Source organism: Rhinoraja longicauda, chromosome 31 (genome assembly GCF_053455715.1).
Source record: "Rhinoraja longicauda isolate Sanriku21f chromosome 31, sRhiLon1.1, whole genome shotgun sequence".
Classification (NCBI taxonomy): domain Eukaryota; kingdom Metazoa; phylum Chordata; class Chondrichthyes; order Rajiformes; family Arhynchobatidae; genus Rhinoraja; species Rhinoraja longicauda.
The window spans coordinates 24,598,970-24,617,886 of record NC_135983.1 but is presented as its reverse complement, the minus strand read 5'-3'; the positions used below and the strand labels follow the sequence as shown (position 1 = coordinate 24,617,886).

At 50.9% G+C, this 18,917-nt stretch overlaps 2 protein-coding genes across 3 annotated transcripts in view; one reads left to right on the top strand and one right to left on the bottom strand.

Annotated features, from left to right (window-relative positions):
- The window catches only part of LOC144608288 (astrotactin-2-like), a 908,904-nt gene that overhangs the window by 679,344 nt on the left and 210,643 nt on the right, over positions 1-18,917 (top strand). Inside the window, exon 16 of the mRNA XM_078425904.1 lies at positions 5,736-5,915. Coding sequence (XP_078282030.1) covers positions 5,736-5,915 — 180 coding nt within the window. The remainder of the gene's footprint in view (positions 1-5,735; positions 5,916-18,917) is intronic.
- Positions 10,185-18,574, bottom strand: trim32 (tripartite motif containing 32). 2 transcript variants are annotated; one of them, XR_013549209.1, is made up of 3 exons: positions 18,499-18,574; positions 12,505-15,503; positions 10,185-11,752 (listed from the first exon to the last, which is right to left on the bottom strand). XR_013549209.1 is itself a non-coding variant. In XM_078426398.1 (2 exons), the coding sequence occupies exon 2, from the start codon at positions 15,469-15,471 to the stop codon at positions 13,612-13,614; it is 1,860 nt and encodes a 619-aa protein (XP_078282524.1). In that variant the 5' UTR covers positions 15,472-15,503; positions 18,499-18,574; the 3' UTR covers positions 10,185-13,611. The 2 variants fall into 2 exon arrangements, 1 of the variants encoding a protein (XP_078282524.1); XM_078426398.1 differs by having other exon boundaries at positions 10,185-15,503.

The following is an 18,917-nucleotide window of genomic DNA, read 5'->3' as shown; positions in this document are numbered from 1 at the left end:
AGAGTCAAGGCTGCTTCCAGAACAAGGGGTCACAGTTTAAGGATAAGGGGGAAGTCTTTTAGGACCGAGATGAGAACGTTTTTTTTCACACAGAAGAGAGTGGTGAATCTGTGGAATTCTCTGCCACAGAAGGTAGTTGAGGCCAGTTCATTGGCTATATTTAAGAGGGAGTTAGATGTGGCCTTTGTGGCTAAAGGGGTCAGGGGGTATGGAGAGAAGGCAGGTCCGGGATACTGAGTTGGATGATCAGCCATGATCATATTGAATGGCGGTGCAGGCTCGAAGGGCCGAATGGCCTACTCCTGCACCTATTTTCTATGTTTCTATGTTTCATTGTCACATAAACTGAAATGGAACAATGAAATTCTTACTTGCAGCAGCACCAACAGGTTTGTAAACAAACACAGCGATCAAAAAGATAATGCAATAAAGAAACATTGAAAAACTCTGTCAATAAATAAAAATATCAGGCAAAAAAGCAAAACTAATTCATGTTCATAAATTGTGGGAAAAGAATGAGGCTATTCGGCCCATCACGTCTACTCCGCCATTCAATCATGGCTGGTCTATCTTTTCCTCTCAACCCCAGAATTCTTTCCGACTTCTCCACATAACCCCAGACAAATCTCGAACTCCCTCGTACAATCAAGGTAGTTTGGTGTTCGGAGTTTAGTTGGAGTTCCTAATGTTCAATAGCTCGATGGTTTTTGGGAAGATGCTGTTCCTGAACCTGGGCGTTACAGTTTTCAGGCTCCTGCACCTTCTTCCCGATGGCAGGAGTGAAAAGAGAGTGTGGTCAGGATAGTTTGAGTCTCTGGTGCTGGCTGGGTTTTGGAGGCAGCGCATCATAGACATCTCTTCGATGGTGAGGAGGTCAGTAACGGTGATGGCCTGGTTCTCCCTGTGACCTGCGTGGGTTTTCTCCAAGTACTCCGATTTCCTCCCACCTTCCAAAGACGTACAGGTTTGTAGGTTCATTGGCTTGGTATAAATGTAAAAAGAGTCCCCAGTGTGCAGGATAGTGCTGGTATGTGGTAGCATTGCCAACTGTCCCGTATTAGCCGGGACATACCGTATTTTGGGCTAAATTAGTTTGCCCCGTACGGGACCGCCCTTGTCCCGTAGTAGTAGGGTCGCCAACTTCCTCACTCCCAAATAAGGGACAATGGGTGATGTCACCGCCCCGCGCCCCGCGTGACCTCACACAGCCAGCGGTCACGTGCTCCCGCTCCACTTGGTGGAGCGGGAGCACGTGGCCGCTGGCTGGGTGAGGTCACGCGGGGTGGTGACACCACGTGATGTTCACCACGTTTTGCAATCTCTTGCATTCCTGGGCGTTGGAGTTGCTGAATGAGGCCGGTCAATTTGCCCTCTACTGTACACCTGGAGAAGTGCAAGAAATCTTTTGTCGACACACTGATGCATATAACTGAATGCGAGGACATAGTCACAGGGTGATAGAGTGGTACAGTGTGTAAACAGGCCCTTCGGCCCAACTCGCCCACACCGAACAACGTATCCCATCTACACTAGTCCCACCTGCCTGCGTTTGGCCCATATCCCTCCAAACCTGTCCGATCCATGCACCTGTGTAATTTTTCCGTAAATGCCGCAAAGGTCCCAGCCTTAACTACCTCCTCTGGCAGCTCGTTCCACGCACCCACCGCCCTTTGTGTGAAAAAGTTACCCCTCAGATTCCTATTAAATCTTTTCCCCTTCACCTTAGACCCATGACCTCTGGTTCTCGATTCCCCTACTCTGGGCAAGAGACTCTGTGCGTTTACGTGATCTAGTCCTCTCTTGATTTTATACACTTTGTATGGAGGATCATGAGAACAGGAAAGGTTTGATAATCTAGTAAAGAGGAGCCAGTCGAAGAGGAGCCAGTCGAACAGAAAGTGCTGAGGTGCAAATCTCATTTATTTATTCACTTCGTTGCTGACACTGATTGATCTTGATCTTCTCATATAATCTTCATCCAATAAGCTTGGAAATAGTCACTTCCAATCTATCATGCCCACAGAATTTATAGAGAAGGCACCAGGGATAATGGACAAATAAGTGCACATGTTCCAATGGCCCAAAGACCATCAGCTGGTCAGTTCAGGACCACTGCATTAATGGGTCTGTACTGCAGTGAACACTGGAGAGATTACTCCGCTAAATGTAAGCACGTTAATAGGAAAAGCACACTCAAGTCCACTTAGAGGGCATAAAATGCTGGAGTAACCCAGCAGGTAGGGTTGCCAACTTCCTCACTCCCAAATACGGGACAGGATGACGTCACCGCCCCGCGCCCCCACGTGACCTCACCCAGCCAGCGGCCATGTGCTCCCACTCCAGCAATGGCAGCCGCCCGGGCCGGGAGGCGGGTTGCTATGCAACCTCCGTCAGGCGAACACACTCCGTTAGCCTACACTGTCCCAGCGTACAGCGGGCCCCGGGCCTACAGCGTCCGGGTCTACAGCGCCCCGCGGCGGGCCTAACACGGGACAAGGGCAATCCCGTACGGGCCAAACCAATTTAGCCCACAATACGGGATGTCCCGGCTAATACGGGACAGTTGGCAACACCAACCAGCAGGTCAGGCAGCGTCTCTGGAGAATGTAGATATGTGATGTTTCGGGTCGAGACCCTTATTCAGCACTTTTAGTTTAGTTTAGTTTTGGGAGACAGCGCGGAAACAGGCCCTTCGGCCCACTGAGTCCGCACCGACCAGCAATCCCCGCACATTAACACAATCCTACACAAGGGACAATTTTTACATTGATACCAAGCTAATTAACCTAAACCTCCACAAAGGGCGGCACGGTGGCGCAGCAGTAGAGTCGCTGCCTTTCAGCGCCATAGGCCTGGGACACGGGTGCTGTCTGTACGGAGTTTGTACGTTCTCCCCGCGACCTGCGTGGGTTTTCTCCGAGACCTCCGATTTCCATACACTCCAAAGACGTACAGGTTTGTAGCTTAATTGGCTTGGTTTAATTGCTAATGGTCCCTAGTGTGTGTAGGATAGTGTTAGTGTGCGGGGATCGCTGGTCGGCGCGGACTTGGTGTGCCGATGGGCGTTGTATCTGTACACTTAACTAAACTAAAAACCCGCTGAGTTCTCCCAACGGTTTGTCTTTTGAGTGAGAACAAAAATTTGGTCGCACAGTCCTGAATCCACAGGGAATTGAGGGGCTGAGAACACAGCCTTGGGGCGCACTGGTGCTGAGAATAACCGTGAATTATTCATTTTATTAACAAACTAGACCAAGTGGACCCGTTGGGCCCAAACCCTTCCTGCATTGGTGCAGCACACTCTCTTCCCCTTCTCCCCCCGTCCCCTCCACTCCATCCCCCTCAACCTCCCTCAACCTCCCTTACCTACCTACCTACCTCCCTACCTACCTACCTACCTACCTCCCTCCCTCCCTCCCTCCCTCCCTCCCTCCCTCCCTCCCTCCCTCCCTCCCTCCCTCCCTCCCTCCCTCCCTCCCTCCCTCCCTCCCTCCCTCCCTCCCTCTTCCCCCACCCTCCACCCCCCTCCCTCCCTCCCTCCCTCTTGCCCTAGGAGATAGATTTAAACTTTAAAATGTGAATAACTTTAAAAATATGACACCGATTTCAATGAAACTTCTTCCATTAGCACCAAAGGGACGACGGTGAGTAAGGTGGGCCTAAAATTGTCGCGCTATCGTGTACCGTTTTGGCTGTAGTTCAGGAACAAACAAACAAACAAACAAACGAGAGTTTTAGTATATAGATGAAAAACTAGAAATGACAATTTATGCAAGAGTGTCACAATTAAGCCTAGTATTGATCTGAAAACACAAGCACACAAGTGCATCCTCAGAGATCGCTCCATCTGCTCAAACATGTATGCCTTTTGTGATTTTAGTTCTTTAAATTTTTGCTTCATTACCGTATTAGCCAGAAGAATCGGCAGAATCTGTGTGTGTGTACCTCCTCTGTTATGTAATGTCTAAAGAAATTGCTGCGCTGGGGCACTGAAAATATGAGATGGATGATCCTGAAGTCCCAAATTAGAGTGTTTAATTTCCAAATTATTCTGTGTTTGAAAGCATAATTTCTAATTACCCCACTCATCAATTTAATGGATGCAAGTGCAGCTTGTATTGCAATCTTAAATACTGATTCACCACCAGGCCACTGATTTGCAATGTAAATCTAACCATCCATTTGCACATAGTTTTTAAATGGGACAGTGGTGTGATGAGGTTAACTTTAAAGCAATCCACATATACACTGGAATTTAGAAGGATGAGAGGAGATCTTATCGAAACGTATAAGATTATTAAGGGGTTGGACACGTTAGAGGCAGGAAACATGTTCCCAATGTTGGGGGAGTCCAGAACAAGGGGCCACAGTTTAAGAATAAGGGGTAGGCCATTTAGAACTGAGATAAGGAAAAACGTTTTCAGACGGTTGTGAATCTGTGGAATTCTCTGCCTCAGAAGGCAGTGGAGGCCAATTCTCTGAATGCATCCAAGAGAGAGCTGGATAGAGCTCTTAAGGATAGCGGAGTCAGTGGGTATGGGGAGAAAGCAGGAACGAGGTACTGATTGAGAATGATCAGCCATGATCACATTGAATGGCAGTGCTGGCTCGAAGGGCCGAATGGCCTCCTCCTGCACCTATTGTCTATTGAGTTGGCAGTGACAAAGAACAGAAACTAATTGAGTTTGTGAATTTGTGGAATTCTCTGCCACAGAGGGCAGTGGAGGCCAATTCACTGGATGAATTTAAAAGAGAGTTAGATAGAGCTCCAGGGCCTTGCTGAATCAAGGGATATGGGGAGAAGGCAGGCACGGGTTACTGATTTTTTGATTTTTTTAGATTTAGAGATACAGCGCGGAAACAGGCCCTTCGGCCCACCGAGTCCGCGCCACCCAGTGATCCCCGCATATTAACACTATCCTACACCCACTAGGGACAATTTTTACATTTACCCAGCCAATTAACCTACATACCTGTACGTCTTTGGAGTGTGGGAGGAAACCGAAGATCTCGGAGAAAACCCACGCAGATCACGGGGAGAACGTACAAACTCCGTACAGACGGCGCCCGTAGTCAGGATCGAACCTGAGTCTCCGGCGCTGCATTCGCTGTAAGGCAGCAACTCTACCGCTGCGCCACCGTGCCGCCCTGATTGTGGATGATCAGCCATGATCACAATGAATGGCTGTGCTGGCTCAGAGGGCCAAATGGCTTCCTCCTGCACCTATTTTCTACGTTTATGTAAGCGTTTTTAATGAAAGGAAAAGAAATCCACAAAGCCCAACTAATATAGAGTCATACAATGATACAGCGTGGAAACAGGCCCTTCGGCCCAACTTGCCCACACCGGCCAACATGTCCCAGCTACACTCGTCCCACCTGTCCGCGTTTGGTCCACATCACTCTAAACCTGTCCTATCCATCTACCTGTCTAATTGTTTCTTAAACGTTGTGATAGTCCCTGCCTCAACCACCTCCTCTTTGGCTCTTTATAGCCAAGCCAAGTCAGACTTCAGGGACTAAATGGCCTACTCCTATTTCTTCTGTTCTTTTGAAGATAGACACATCAACCTGGAGTAGCTCAGGGGGTCAGGCGGCACCTCTGGGGAAAAGGAATAGGTGACGTTTCGGGTCGAGACCCTTCCCCAGACCTGATGTTCTTATGTTGGGCTTGCAAGTGCCTAAACCTCCAGCTTTCCTATCTTGTGAATGTGAATGTCTCTTTTGTTGTCCAGGTTTCTCCAATGTGCTGAAGATACTCAAGGGCGAGAGCAACAGGGAGGACATGATATCCATCATCCAGCAGTACGGAAGCCACTACATTGCCGAGGCTCTCTACGGCTCGGAGCTCACTTGCAAAATACACTTTCCCAGCAAGAAGGTGCAGCAGCAACTCTGGCTCCAGTATCAGAAAGGTAGGATCAACACCACTCTCTATCGTGATTTGCCAGAAGACGTGATTTGTTTGTAGGTACACACAAAATGCTGGAGTAACTCAGCGGGGACAGGCAGCATCTCTGGAGAGAAGGAATAGGTGACGTTTCAGGTGGAGACCTGTTTATGGGAAGATGTACCCCCTTGTCCCATTGTCACACCTCACACTTCCTTATCTATCCTCTTCGACTTCTCCTTCTTTCGTATGTCAACTACAGCGATCAAAGGTGGCATTTGGTGCTTCAGAGTGCCGTAGTTGACGATTTGCTGCAAATTTTGCCAGCTCCGTAGAACCAAAGATACTAGAGGAACAAGATAGACCACTCGACCCTAAAAACCGTAGTGCGTCACGGCGCCATTTTGGTAGGCAGAAACTTGCAGAAACATTTAAAAAGAAAAATAACAAAAATCTGTGAATTGATAGATGAGATATATTCTGCGTTTTAATGGTATCGTCACACATACTGTTCCCCCCAAAACACTGATTACACTGCGAGAGGCAGAGCGAACGGCGGGGTTTTGCCTACTAAAATGGCTCCTTTGCGTACCACACTTCAGTATAGGCGATTTCAACGGAGTAGTCCGTCTTGTTCCTCTAGTATCTTTACGTGGAACTACCCAGCGTGGACGACGAGGACGTAAAGCAGCTCCCACCCCTCCTTATCCACGTGTCTCCCACTCCCCTGATTTCAGTCTGAAGGAGGGTCTCGACCCGAAACGTCACCCATTCCTTCTCTCCAGAGACGCTGCCTGTCCCTGCTGAGTTACTCCAGCATTTTGTGCCTGTCTTCGGTTCAAACCAGCGTCTGCAGTTCCTTTACTACACACAATAGCATATTCGATATTGCCTACCTCATCAGACCTCCAAAACAGCCACAGTTCCAGATAGGAGCTTTGTACAGATTAGTCCACCATATCCGTTGCAGGCTGCAAGCAGCCCAGAGATTTGAAATTCCCGTCGGCTCTCCTCCGGTCTCTTTACCATCCACTTTATGGAGCTAGTCCCTCGACAACTATGGACACAAAGTGCTGGAGTAACTCAGCGGGTCAGGCACCATCTGCGGAGAAAAAGGACGTTTCTGGTCAGGATCCTTCTTCCACTTTCCCCACCACTTTAGTCTCGTTTGGTTTAAAGATACAGCGTGGTAGCAGGCCCTTCGGCCCACCGAGTCCACACCAAACATTGGACACCCTTACACCACTTCATAAGTCCTTGGAGCAGAATTCGAACATTCGGCCCATCAAGTCGATTCCGCCATTCAATCATGGCTGATCTGTCTTTCCATCTCAACCCCATTCCCCTGCCTTCACCCCATAACCCCCCCCCCCCCCGACACCCGTACTAATCAAGAAATCTTCCAATCTCCGCCTTACAAATATTCATTCATGGACTTCACAGCCATCTGTGGCAATGAATTCCATAAGTTCGCCACCCTTTGGCTCAAGAAATTCCTCCTCATCTCCATTCTGAGGATGCGTCCTTTTATTCTGAGTCCGTGCCCTCTGGTCCTGGATTCTCGCACTGCAGGAAACATTCTTCTCATCCAATCTATCCAGGCCTTTCATTTTTCAGTAGCTTTCAATGAGATTCCCACCCCCCTCTCATCGTTCTAAAGCTGAGTTGCAGCATCACCATAACACACCCCACACAAAACTGACAGCAATTTCAGTAACTCTTTGTGCATGAACGGGGAAATCACAAAGTCAGCACTTTGCACATCAAACTGTTTGATCCCTTTTGCCAAAGGGATCAAGAGACAGCAATTGTACGACAATGAACAACATCTTGTCTGTATCACAAAATGCTGGAGTAACTCAGCGGGACAGGCAGCATCTCTGGAGAAAAGGAATGGGTGACGTTTCGGGTCGAGACCCTTCTTCAGACACATTCTACATTATTTCTACACATTCTACATTTTCTTATCATCGTCTGCTTTGATCAGTCCTTTTCGAGACCCTTCTTCAGACTGATGTCGGGGGGGGGGGGGGGGCGGAGCGGGACAAAGAGAGGATATAGGTGGAGACAGGAAGACAGTGGGATAACTGGGAAGGGGGAGGGGAAGAGAGGGACAGAGGAGTCAATGTTCATACCGCTGGGCTGTGAACTGCCCAGGCGAAATATGAGGTGCTGTTCCTCCAATTTGCGGAAGGCCTCACTATGGCACTGGAGGAGGCCCATGACAGAAAGGTCAGACTGGGAGTGGGAGGGGGAGTTGAAATGCTGAGCCACTGGGAGAACAGGTTGGTTAATTTGTCTCTCCCTTCCCCTCCCCCTTCCCAGTTCATATCATATCATATCATATATCTACAGCCGGAAACAGGCCTTTTCGGCCCTCCAAGTCCGTGCCGCCCAGCGATCCCCGTACATTAACACTATCCTACACCCACTAGGGACAATTTTTACATTTACCCAGCCAATTAACCTACATACCTGTACGTCTTTGGAGTGTGGGAGGAAACCGAAGATCTCGGAGAAAACCCACGCAGGTCACGGGGAGAACGTACAAACTCCTTACAGTGCAGCACCCGTAGTCAGGATCGAACCTGAGTCTCCGGCGCTGCATTCGCTGTAAAGCAGCAACTCTACCGCTGCGCTACCGTGCCGCCCTTCCCAGTTCTCCCACTGTCTTCCTGTCTCCACCTACATCCTTTATTTTTCCCGCCCCCCCCCCCCTGACATCAGTCTGAAGAAGGGTCTCGACCCGAAACGTCACCCATTCCTTCTCTCCAGAGATGCTGCCTGACCCGCTGAGTTACTCCAGCATTTTGTGAATACCTTCGATTTGTACCGGCATCTGGAGTTATTTTCCTAAACATCTTGACTGTTCTGAATAGAGTGTTCATGATTGCTTTAGGTCTAAGTGAGTTTTTGAGGCACATTGAGCTATTATTGCTCAGCGCCACGTTAAGCCTAAAATATCGTGTAATTCTGTACGCTTATTTCTCACGGGTAACATTTTTACAAAATTAGTGGAATGCAAAATGAAAAAAAGTTTTATATTTCCTCCTCCACTGTTTTGTGTATGTTCCTGGTTTCCCTTAAAATGAGGCTCCATTGAACTTCCGGCAACTGATGGTACGGCGCTCACTTTAATCCGGACAAAATGACGAGAGGGCGTTTGAAATCCTCCCCCCCCCCCCGCCCCCCTGGAAGTCCCCCCCAAAAATGTGGATCCTCAGCTGGACGAGGAGGCCAATCTCAACCTCATCGGGACTTCCGCGCCGATCGCCAGGTCGAATTTGACCCCCAGCGGCCAGGGCCGTGGAACTCCGGCCCAGCCGGAGCCCGGCAGATCCGTTCCCATGACCGACTTTGCCGGCTGGTATTTTCCAAAGCCACCAAAACCAGATAACACGGCAATGCTCTGGAACCGAGAGTGCCGGGAAATCGGTGGTGGACCTCTATTTAAACCTCTTGTAAACCATTATCAGCAAGATTGCTTAATGTTCCTTAGTTTGCCTCATGTCACTTGTCACTGAATACCAGGGATCCTTTTGAACATATGCCTTGGCAACAGATGATGTTAGAAATGAGGATGTCTACAGCAGAGATAAGTCTTTGAGAGCTAATATGAAGTTCCAACATTGTATATTTCATGCATGCATCAAACATGGATACATCATTGAAAATTCATTGCCACAGAAGGCTGTGGAGGCCAAGTCAATTTATATATTTAAGTCAGAGATAGATTCTTGATTAGTACGTTTTTTTTGGGTTATGGGGAGAAGGCAGGAGAATGGGGTTGGGAGGGAGAGATAGGTCAGCCATGATTGAATGGTGGAGTAGACTTGATGGGCCGCATTACTTATGAACTTCCAACATTTCTCTGTTTTGATCTCATCTTTTTCTTGAGGGACATGTTCACTGCAAAATCCAGGCCATTTGTTGGAATGTTGTTTTTGTGCAAGGTTTAAGTCAAGCAGCCTTCTATCCCAAAACTTGTGAATGAATGAATGTTTAGCTTAGTTTAGAGATAGAGGGCGGAAACAGGCCCTTCGGCCCACCGAGTCCGCACCAACCACTGGACACCTCTGCACCACTTCATAAGGCCTGGGAGCAGAATTAGAACATTCGGCCCATCAAGTCTATTAATAATAATAATAATAATAATAATAATAATAATAATAATAATAATAAGTACTTTATTCGTCCCACAACGGGGAAATTTGCAGGGTTACAGCAGCAAAGTGGATAGCAAAAATAAATATCAATATTCAATCATGGTTCAACTATCCGACTCACACTAGGGACAATTTACACTGATACCAAGGAAATTAACCTACAAACCTGCACGTCGTTGGAGTGTGGGAGGAAACTGAAGATCTCGGAGAAAACCCACGCCTTTCACGGGGAGAACTTTATTGTCACACGCGACAAGTCGCAGTGAAATTCTTTGCGGTATGCAAATAGTCACCACATAAAGGGTACTTGCAAAGTACGTAACTACATAGTACAACTTGTACACAGATAGACACCTAAGGATTATGACCCCAATTAATAATGTCAAGAGTCAGGAATTGTTTACTTGTGGAAGGTTTCTGTCAAGTCAGGCTTTAAGTGCAGCATCAGCCACTGGCTCGTAGGAAAACTGCAGCAGTTATTGGGCTTCAGTTTCTAGAGAAGTTGCAGTTACTAAGGGGTTGGACACGTTAAAGGCAGGAAGCACGTTCCCAATGTTGGGGGAGTCCAGAACCAGGGGCCACAGTTTAAGAATAAGGGGTAGGCCATTTAGAACGGAGACGAGGAAAAACTTTTTCAGTCAGAGAGTTGTGAATCTGTGGAATTTTCTGCCTCAGAAGGCAGTGGAGACCAATTCTCTGAATGCATTCAAGAGAGAGCGAGATAGAGCTCTTAAGGATAGCGGAGTCAGGGGGTATGGGGAGAAGGCAGGAACGGGGTACTGATTGAGAATGATCATTGAATGGTGGTGCTGGCTCAAAGGGCCGAATGGCCTACTCCTGCACCTATTATCTAATGCATTAGCAAAAGCAGAAGGTTCCCTTTCGTAGATCAGGCCAACAAAATGTATTTCAAGAGCACCCATGATCTTGAAACTGTACGTTGAATGAAGCAGTTCACTGGCAACGACTGCAAAGTACTTCTCTAGAGAGGAGGCATGGAGACAGGCCCATCGAGTCGGCACCGTCCAGCGATCACCACGCACGCTAGCACTATACGACACTGCACAATGTACCAAAGCCAATGAACCTACAAACCGGTGTGTCTTTGGAATGTGGGAGGAAACCGGAGCACGAAACCCACGCAGGTCTCGGGGAGAACTTGCAAACTCCGTACAAACAGCACCCGCAGTCAGGATGGAACCGGGGTCTCTGGCGCTGTGAGGCAGAGACTCTACCGTTGCGCCACCAGCATTTTTTTTTGTTCACCAGCGTTATGTTAGAGCAGGTACGCAAAGCACGGCTTGTGAAAGTAAATGTTTTATTTGTAAGACACTCCACTTTTCCTGATCATTTCAAAAACAAATTACAAAACCTTACATGAAGTTAAATCAAAGCAACAGCCTCCAAACATGCCTCGGTCGAACACAATTACCATTTCTGTGCTTCAGACAGGGATGAAACTGAAAACTATTTTGCGACAATTTTTTGAAACTATCTACATTGTTCCAGAACGTGGCATAAAATTCCAAGGTTTTTTTCTCCCTCGAAATCCTTTATTAAAGTGGCACTCACTGCAAGGCGAGGTAAACGGAACAGTTGGTATGAACTGCAAATCAAGGGTCCTGTTATACACAATTCAGAGAGGTCGATTTAACTAGACGTTCCAGCATGCACAAGAGTTCATTTCATGGAGTAACTCAGCGGGACAGGCAGCAACTCTGGAGAGAAGGAATGGGTGACATTTCGGGTCGAGACTCTTCTGCAGACTGAAGAAAGCCAATGGAATGTTGGCCTTCATAACAAGAGGAGTTGAGTATAGGAGAAAAGAGGTCCTTCTGCAGTTGTACAGGGCCCTAGTGAGACCGCACCTGGAGTACTGTGTGCAGTTTTGGTCTCCAAACTTGAGGAAGGACATTCTTGCTATTGAGGGCGTGCAGCGTAGGTTCACGAGGTTAATTCCCGGAATGGCGGGACTGTCGTATGTTGAAAGACTGGAGCAAATGGGCTTGTATACACTGGAATTTAGGATGGGATGGGATCTTATTGAAACATATATGATTATTAAGGGATTGGACACGCTAGAGGCAGGAAACATGTTCCCGATGTTGAGGGAATCCCGAACCAGAGGCCACAGTTTAAGGGGTAGGCCATTTAGAACGGAGATGAGGAAAAACATTTTCACTCAGAGTTGTGAAGCTATGGAATTCTCTGCCTCAGAAGGCAGTGGAGGCCAATTCTCTGGATGCTTTTAAGAGAGTTAGATAGAGCTCTTAATGATAGTGGAGTCAAGGGATATGGGGAGAAGGCAGGAACGGGGTACTGATTGTGGATGATCAGCCATGATCACGGTGAATGGCTGTGCTAGCTTGAAGGGCCGAATGGCCTACTCCTGCACCTATTGTCACCCATTCCTTCTCTCCAGAGATGCCGCCTGTCCCGCTGAGTTACCCCAGCATTTTGTGTCCACCTTCGATTTAAACCATCATCTGCAGTTCTTTCCTACACAGTTCACTTCATGGTCTGAGTTTAATTAGTTACTCTGTCCACAGTGAAATCTGCAACGCTTCACAGAGATTTAAAATGTTTGATTGTTCTACTGGTGGGAATAAGCTTGTTGTCTGGAAGTGTTTGTGGGCTGAAGACATGACATAAAAAGCTGTAGTTATCTGGATCTTATTAAGTGTATGCAGCATCTCTGGAGAATAGGAATAGGCGACGTTTCGGCTCGAGATCCTTCTTCAGACGGAGAGTCAAAGGGGAGAGGGAAACAAGAGATATGAAAAGGTACATCGAACAAAAGAATAAAAGATACGCTGTCTGAGGATTCCTGCCCCGAGAAAGGGCTCCGACCCGAAACGGCACCTATTCCTTTTCCCCAGACACAAAATGCTGGAGTAAGTCAGCAGGTCAGGCAGCATCTGCAGGAGAGAAGGAATGGGTGACGTTTCGGGTTGAGATCCTTCTTCAGACTGATGAAAACGTCACCCATTCCTTCTCTCCCGAGATGCTGCCTGACCCGCTGAGTTACTCCAGTATTTTGTGTCTACCTTCAATTTTAACTAGCATCTGCAGTTATTTTCCTACCCCAGAGATACTGCCTGACCCGCTGAGGTACGCATCTTTTGTCTATGGTTTCAAGCAGCATCTGCAGTTCCATCCTTCCTTGCGCACACACACACAGATACACACACACACACACAGATCCACACACACAGACACACAGATACACACACACACAGATACACACACACAGATACACAGATACACACACACAGATACACACAGATACACACACAGACACACACATACAGATACACACACACAGATACACACACACATACACACACACAGATACACACAGATACACACACACGCAGATACATAACACACAGATACACACACACACACAGATACACACACACGCAGATCCACACACACGCAGATAGATACACACACACACAAGATACACACAGATCCACACACACGCAGATACACAGATACACACACACACACAGATACACACACACACACACACGGTTTGTCGGGATTTTCCACTCATGGGGTCAATTCACCGTGTGCCTGCCGCCTGTGGTGGTGGTAGCTGTAGATTTTGATGCAGTGGTCCCAGCAGTCCAACACCAGGAGCTGCCCCTTGGGCGACACGGCGACACCGACCGGGCACACCAGGCCTTCTCGCACCAGGCTGACGAAGCCGCCCTCCTTGGGGAAGAGCAGGACCTCCTTGCGGCCGCTGTCGGCGACCAGGAGGTTGCCGGCCCCGTCCACGCACATGCCCGCGATGCTGCGGAAGTCCTCGCCCTCGGCGAAGAAGTGTCCGATCTGGCGGCGGAGCTGCCCCTCGGCGCTGACCGAGCCGATGGAGAAGCCACCCTCCAGGTGGTGCTGGTCCCGGCCGCTCTCCAGGGTCAGGCCCAGGCCCTGGGTGAAGTAGACGTTGCCCTCGGCGTCGCAGGCCACGAACTTGGGCCGCACGGCACTGCAGAGGCGGGTGTAGTCCACCACACCGGCGTGCCGGTCCACCGTCAGGCACCACAGCTTGCCGCCCTCCACGTCGCTCACCACGAACTGCCCCGATGGCATGGCCGCGATGCCCCAGGGCTTGGCCAGCTGGCTGCAGTGGCAGGCCACGCACTGGCCTGCCGCCGTGTAAACCTTCACCGAGTTGTCGCTGTGGTCGGTGACGCCGATCAGCCCGCCGCCGTTCACCGCCACCGAGAGGGGCACCAGGTTGGGCAGAGCGGTCCCGAGGAAGACGAGGGCGAAGTTGTCCATGCCGCTCGGGCTCCTGCGGATCTCCCTGGCGAAGGCCAAGCCTTTCCCGTCGAAGGCCTGCAGCCTGAAGTTGCCGCTGTCCGCCACCAGCACCTCGCCCTGAGCCGAGACGCACAGGCCGGCCGGCAGGTGGAACATGCCTGGCAGGTTGCCCAGCGCGCCCATCCTCCTCAAGAGCTGGCAGCTGGGGGGATGGGGCCCGGGGGCCGAGACGACGTCGTGCAGCCTGCGTTTGGTGGGAGAGGGCGGCGTGCAGAAGCTGGCCTCGTCCTCGGTGGAGCCCGCGTCAAGTTGGGGCAGCTCGGCCGGCGTTTCGTCAATGGAGACGGTGTGCAGCTTGGATTCCAGGCGGCCAACTTCAATGGGTTCCAGGTGGTCCTGTGTGACCAGCTGGAGCTGCTGCAAGGTCAGCTGTCTAGACAGGCCGGCGGCCATGTCAGGCTCTGCCTCGTCCGTGTCTTCTTCAAGGAGGGCGGTGTCGGCCTGTTTGATTTTGGCGCTGAGGTAGTCACAGCGAGAGACGACCTGCACCTCGGCGATGTCGATCTGGTAGGACTGCTCCTCCAGCACCTGGCTGTTCGACCGCTCCACCTCCGCCACGCCCGAGGTGAAGGCCTGCCGCGCCGCGGCTAGCTCCTCCTGCAGCCGCCGCTCGGCGCGGGCGTAGTCCTGCCTCACCGCGTGGTAGCCGGCCTGCGCCATCTTGGCCAGGGCGTCCACGGCCTCCTTGCGCCTCCGCAGGTCGGCCTGCACCTCCCGCAGCCCGGCCAGCCTGGCCGCCATCTCTCCGCGCCGCCGCTCGGCCCCACCCACCACCACCGGGTGGCCCTGGCTGGCCCCGCACTTAGCCGCCCCCTCACAGTCGATCATCATCAGCACGGTCAGGTTGTCCGCCAGCTGGGACGGGCTGCTCATCGGCGTCAGCCGGCTGCAGAAGGGGCAGTGCACGCCGTCGTGGGCGCTGTCCGCCGCCGCCACCACCAGCTTCTCCAGGCACTGCCTACACATGGTATGCCCGCACTGCAGCAGCTTGGGCCTGATCGCTGACCGGTCGTAGGTCTCCATGCAGATGTGGCATTCCAGCAACTCCCGAACAATATCCGCACCCAGGCCGGTCGCCATGGCCACGGCCAAGGCTCGGGAAGCTCCTTCACCTGCCCGCAGGAGAAGAGCAGAAAAACAAAAAATATTATTATTATTACTCAGCTACACAAGGAACTGCTGACACTGGAATCTTGAGGAAAGCACTGCAGTAATCCTGCAGGTCCCAGAAGAGCTAGATAGAGCTCTTAAGGATAGCGGAGTCAGGGGTTATGGGGAGAAAGCAGGAACGGGGTACTGATTGAGAATGATCAGCCATGATCACATTGAATGGTGGTGCTGGCTCGAAGGGGCGAATGGCCTCCTCCTGCACCTATTGTCTCGACCCGAATGTTCACTCATTCCTTCTCTGACGGTGGCGCAGCGATAGAGTTGCTGCCTTACAGTGCCAGAGACCCGGGTTCCATCCCGACTACAGGTGCTGTCTGTACGGAGTTTGTACGTTCTCCCCGTGACCTGTGTGGGTTTTCTCCGAGATCTTCGGTTTCCTCCCACACTCCAAAGACGTACAGGGTTTGTAGGTTAATTTGGCTTGGTAAATGTAAAAAACATCCCTAGTGATGTGCGGGCATCGCTGGTCGGCGCGGACCCGGTGGGCCGAAGGGCCTGTTTCCGCGCTGTTTCTCTAAACTAAAAAAAACTAAAGATGCTGCCTGTCCCGCTGAGTTACTCCAGCATTTTGTGTCTATCTTCGGTCAAAGAACAAAACAGCAAACTCTCAGGCTCATGACCGTTCTGAATATGATGCCAAACTAGTTTAGGTTGGAGATAATGGAAACAAGCCTTTTCGGTCCATACTGATCAGCAATCTCAATACACTAACAGAAGGTATTTATTTCACAAAATGCTGGAGTAATTCAGCAGGTCAGGCAGCATCTCAAGAGAGAAGGAATGGGTGACGTTTCGGGTCGAGACCCTTCTTCAGTTTGAAGAAGGGTCTCGACCCGAAACGTCACCCATTACCTTCGATTTGTACCATCATCTGCAGTTATTTTCTTACACTTTCAATACACTAGCACTATCCAAAACACACCCTGGATAATTTACAATTCTCACCCAAGCCAATTAACCTACAAACCTGCACGTCTTTTGAGTGTGGGAGGGAACCGGAGCATCCGGGGAAAACCCACGCAGGTCACGGGGAGAACGTACAAATTCCCTGCAGACAGCGCCCGCAGTCAGGATCGAACGCAGGTCTCTGGCTCAGTAAGGCAGCAACTCTACCGCTGCGCCACCGTGCTGCCCGCTGAGAACTAATGTAATCTCATCTACCTGCACACAATGCATACCCCTCCATTTCCTGCCTGCCCATGTGCTGATCTGAAGGCATCGTAAAGGCCACTATCGTGCCTGCCTCCACCACCACCCCTGGCAGCACGTGCCAGGCACTCACCACCCTCCATGTGAAAAAAACCTGACTCATGCATCTCATAAGAGTCATATCATGTGGATGCAGGAAAAATGTTCCCAATGTTGGGGGGAGTCCAGAACTTGGGGGGGGGGGGTCACAGTTTTTAGAATAAGGGGTAGGCCATTTAGGATTAAGATGTGGGGAAAAAATCACTCAGCAGAGTTGTGAATCTGTGGAATTCTCTGCCACAGAAGGCAGTGGAGGCCAATTCACTGGATGCATTCAAGAGAGTGCTAGATAGAGCTCTTAGGGCTAACGGAATCAAGGGATATGGGGAGAAAACAGGAACGGGGTACTGATTTTGGATGATCCGCCATGTTCGAAGGGCCGAATGGCCTATTCCTGCATCCATTTTCTGCTTCTAAACAGCCCAACTACCCACCTGCACTGGTAGTCCCACCTGCACTGGTAGTCCCACCTGCACTGGTAGTCCCACCTGCACTGGTAGTCCCACCTGCACTGGTAGTCCCACCTGCACTGGTAGTCCCACCTGCACTGGTAGTCCCACCTGCACTGGTAGTCCCACCTGCACTGGTAGTCCCACCTGCACTGGTAGTCCCACCTGCACTGGTAGTCCCACCTGCACTGGTAGTCCCACCTGCACTGGTAGTCCCACCTGCACTGGTAGTCCCACCTGCACTGGTAGTCCCTCCCACCTGCACTGGTCCTCCCACCTGCACTGGTCCTCCCACCTGCACTGGTCCTCCCACCTGCACTAGCGGCCCCACCTGCACGCCTTTGGCCCATATCCCTCTAAACCTGTCCTAACCTGTCCTGTCCTGTCCTGTCCATGTACCTGTCTAAACGTTTCTTAAATGTTGCCCCTCCCACCTCAAAACTATGTTCATTGGTTTTAGTGCAATGTGATGCTGTGGGATAACTGAGACTCCCCAGTCCACCCCCCACGTGCAACTGAGCAACAAGAGACATCCAGACTATTTACAGCAGCTGTACATTCAACTATTGTGCAATTAAATCGAAGGATGCACCAGGCCTCAATGACAACACTATCACCACAAATTTCCGTTAGCAGCAATTTTGCAGAAGGATGAAGCACAGCCTGGCAGTACAGTTCGGTTGATGAGGTTGCATGTGGGCACGCAAGCGAGGATTGCAAGTAGGCAGCGGGATTGCAACATTCAAGCTGTATTATTGCAAGAGGCCGATGGATTCCCTGCCCCCCACCTCCTCCCCCTAAACGCGACGGTGGACTGTCTGTAAGAGGGAAGCGGTTGTGCAGTGTTAGCAGATGCAAGCGCTTGCAGGCCGGGTGTTCCACCAGCGAGGTCCGGTCCCCGCGACTCGCAGAGGGATTGCAACTTTTCAGGCTGCATTGTTGCAAACTTCGAGCTGCATTATTGTAAGAGGCCAATGCATTCCCTCCCTCAGACCCGCGCCGCAGAGGGATTGCAAGCTTCAGGCTGCATTAATGTAAGAGGCCGATGCATTCCCTCCCTCCCCCCCCCCACACAAAGACGGCGCGGAGGGATTGCAAGCTTCAGGCTGCATTAACGCAAGAGGCCGATGCATTCCCCCCCCGGCAAGATTGCAACCTTTAAGCTGCATTAAGAAGCCGATGCATTCCTTCCCTCCCCCCCCCCCCCATCACAAGACCCGCGCCGCGGAAGGATTGTAACCTTAAAGCTGCATTCTCGTAACTTTCAGCCTGCATTACTGCAAGAGGCCGATGCATGCGCACTTCCCCTCTTCCCCCCACCCACACAGACGACGGTGCTCTGCAAGAGCGTAGCAGATGCACGCGCGCCTGCAGGGCCTCACCAGCAGAGGTGCAGACCAGTCCCCGGGACACGCGCTGCCTGGACCCGGGGAACCCCCTCCCCCCCCTGTGTGACGTCACGTCCCCGGGCCGGGCCTCACCAGCAGAGGTGCAGACCAGTCCCAGGGACTGACGAGCTGCCCGGGCCCGGGAACTCCCTCCCCCTGTGTGACGTCACGTCCCCGGGCCGGACCTCACCAGCAGAGGTGCAGACCAGTCCCAGGGACTGACGAGCTGCCCGGGCCCGGGAACTCCCTCCCCCCTGTGTGACGTCACGTC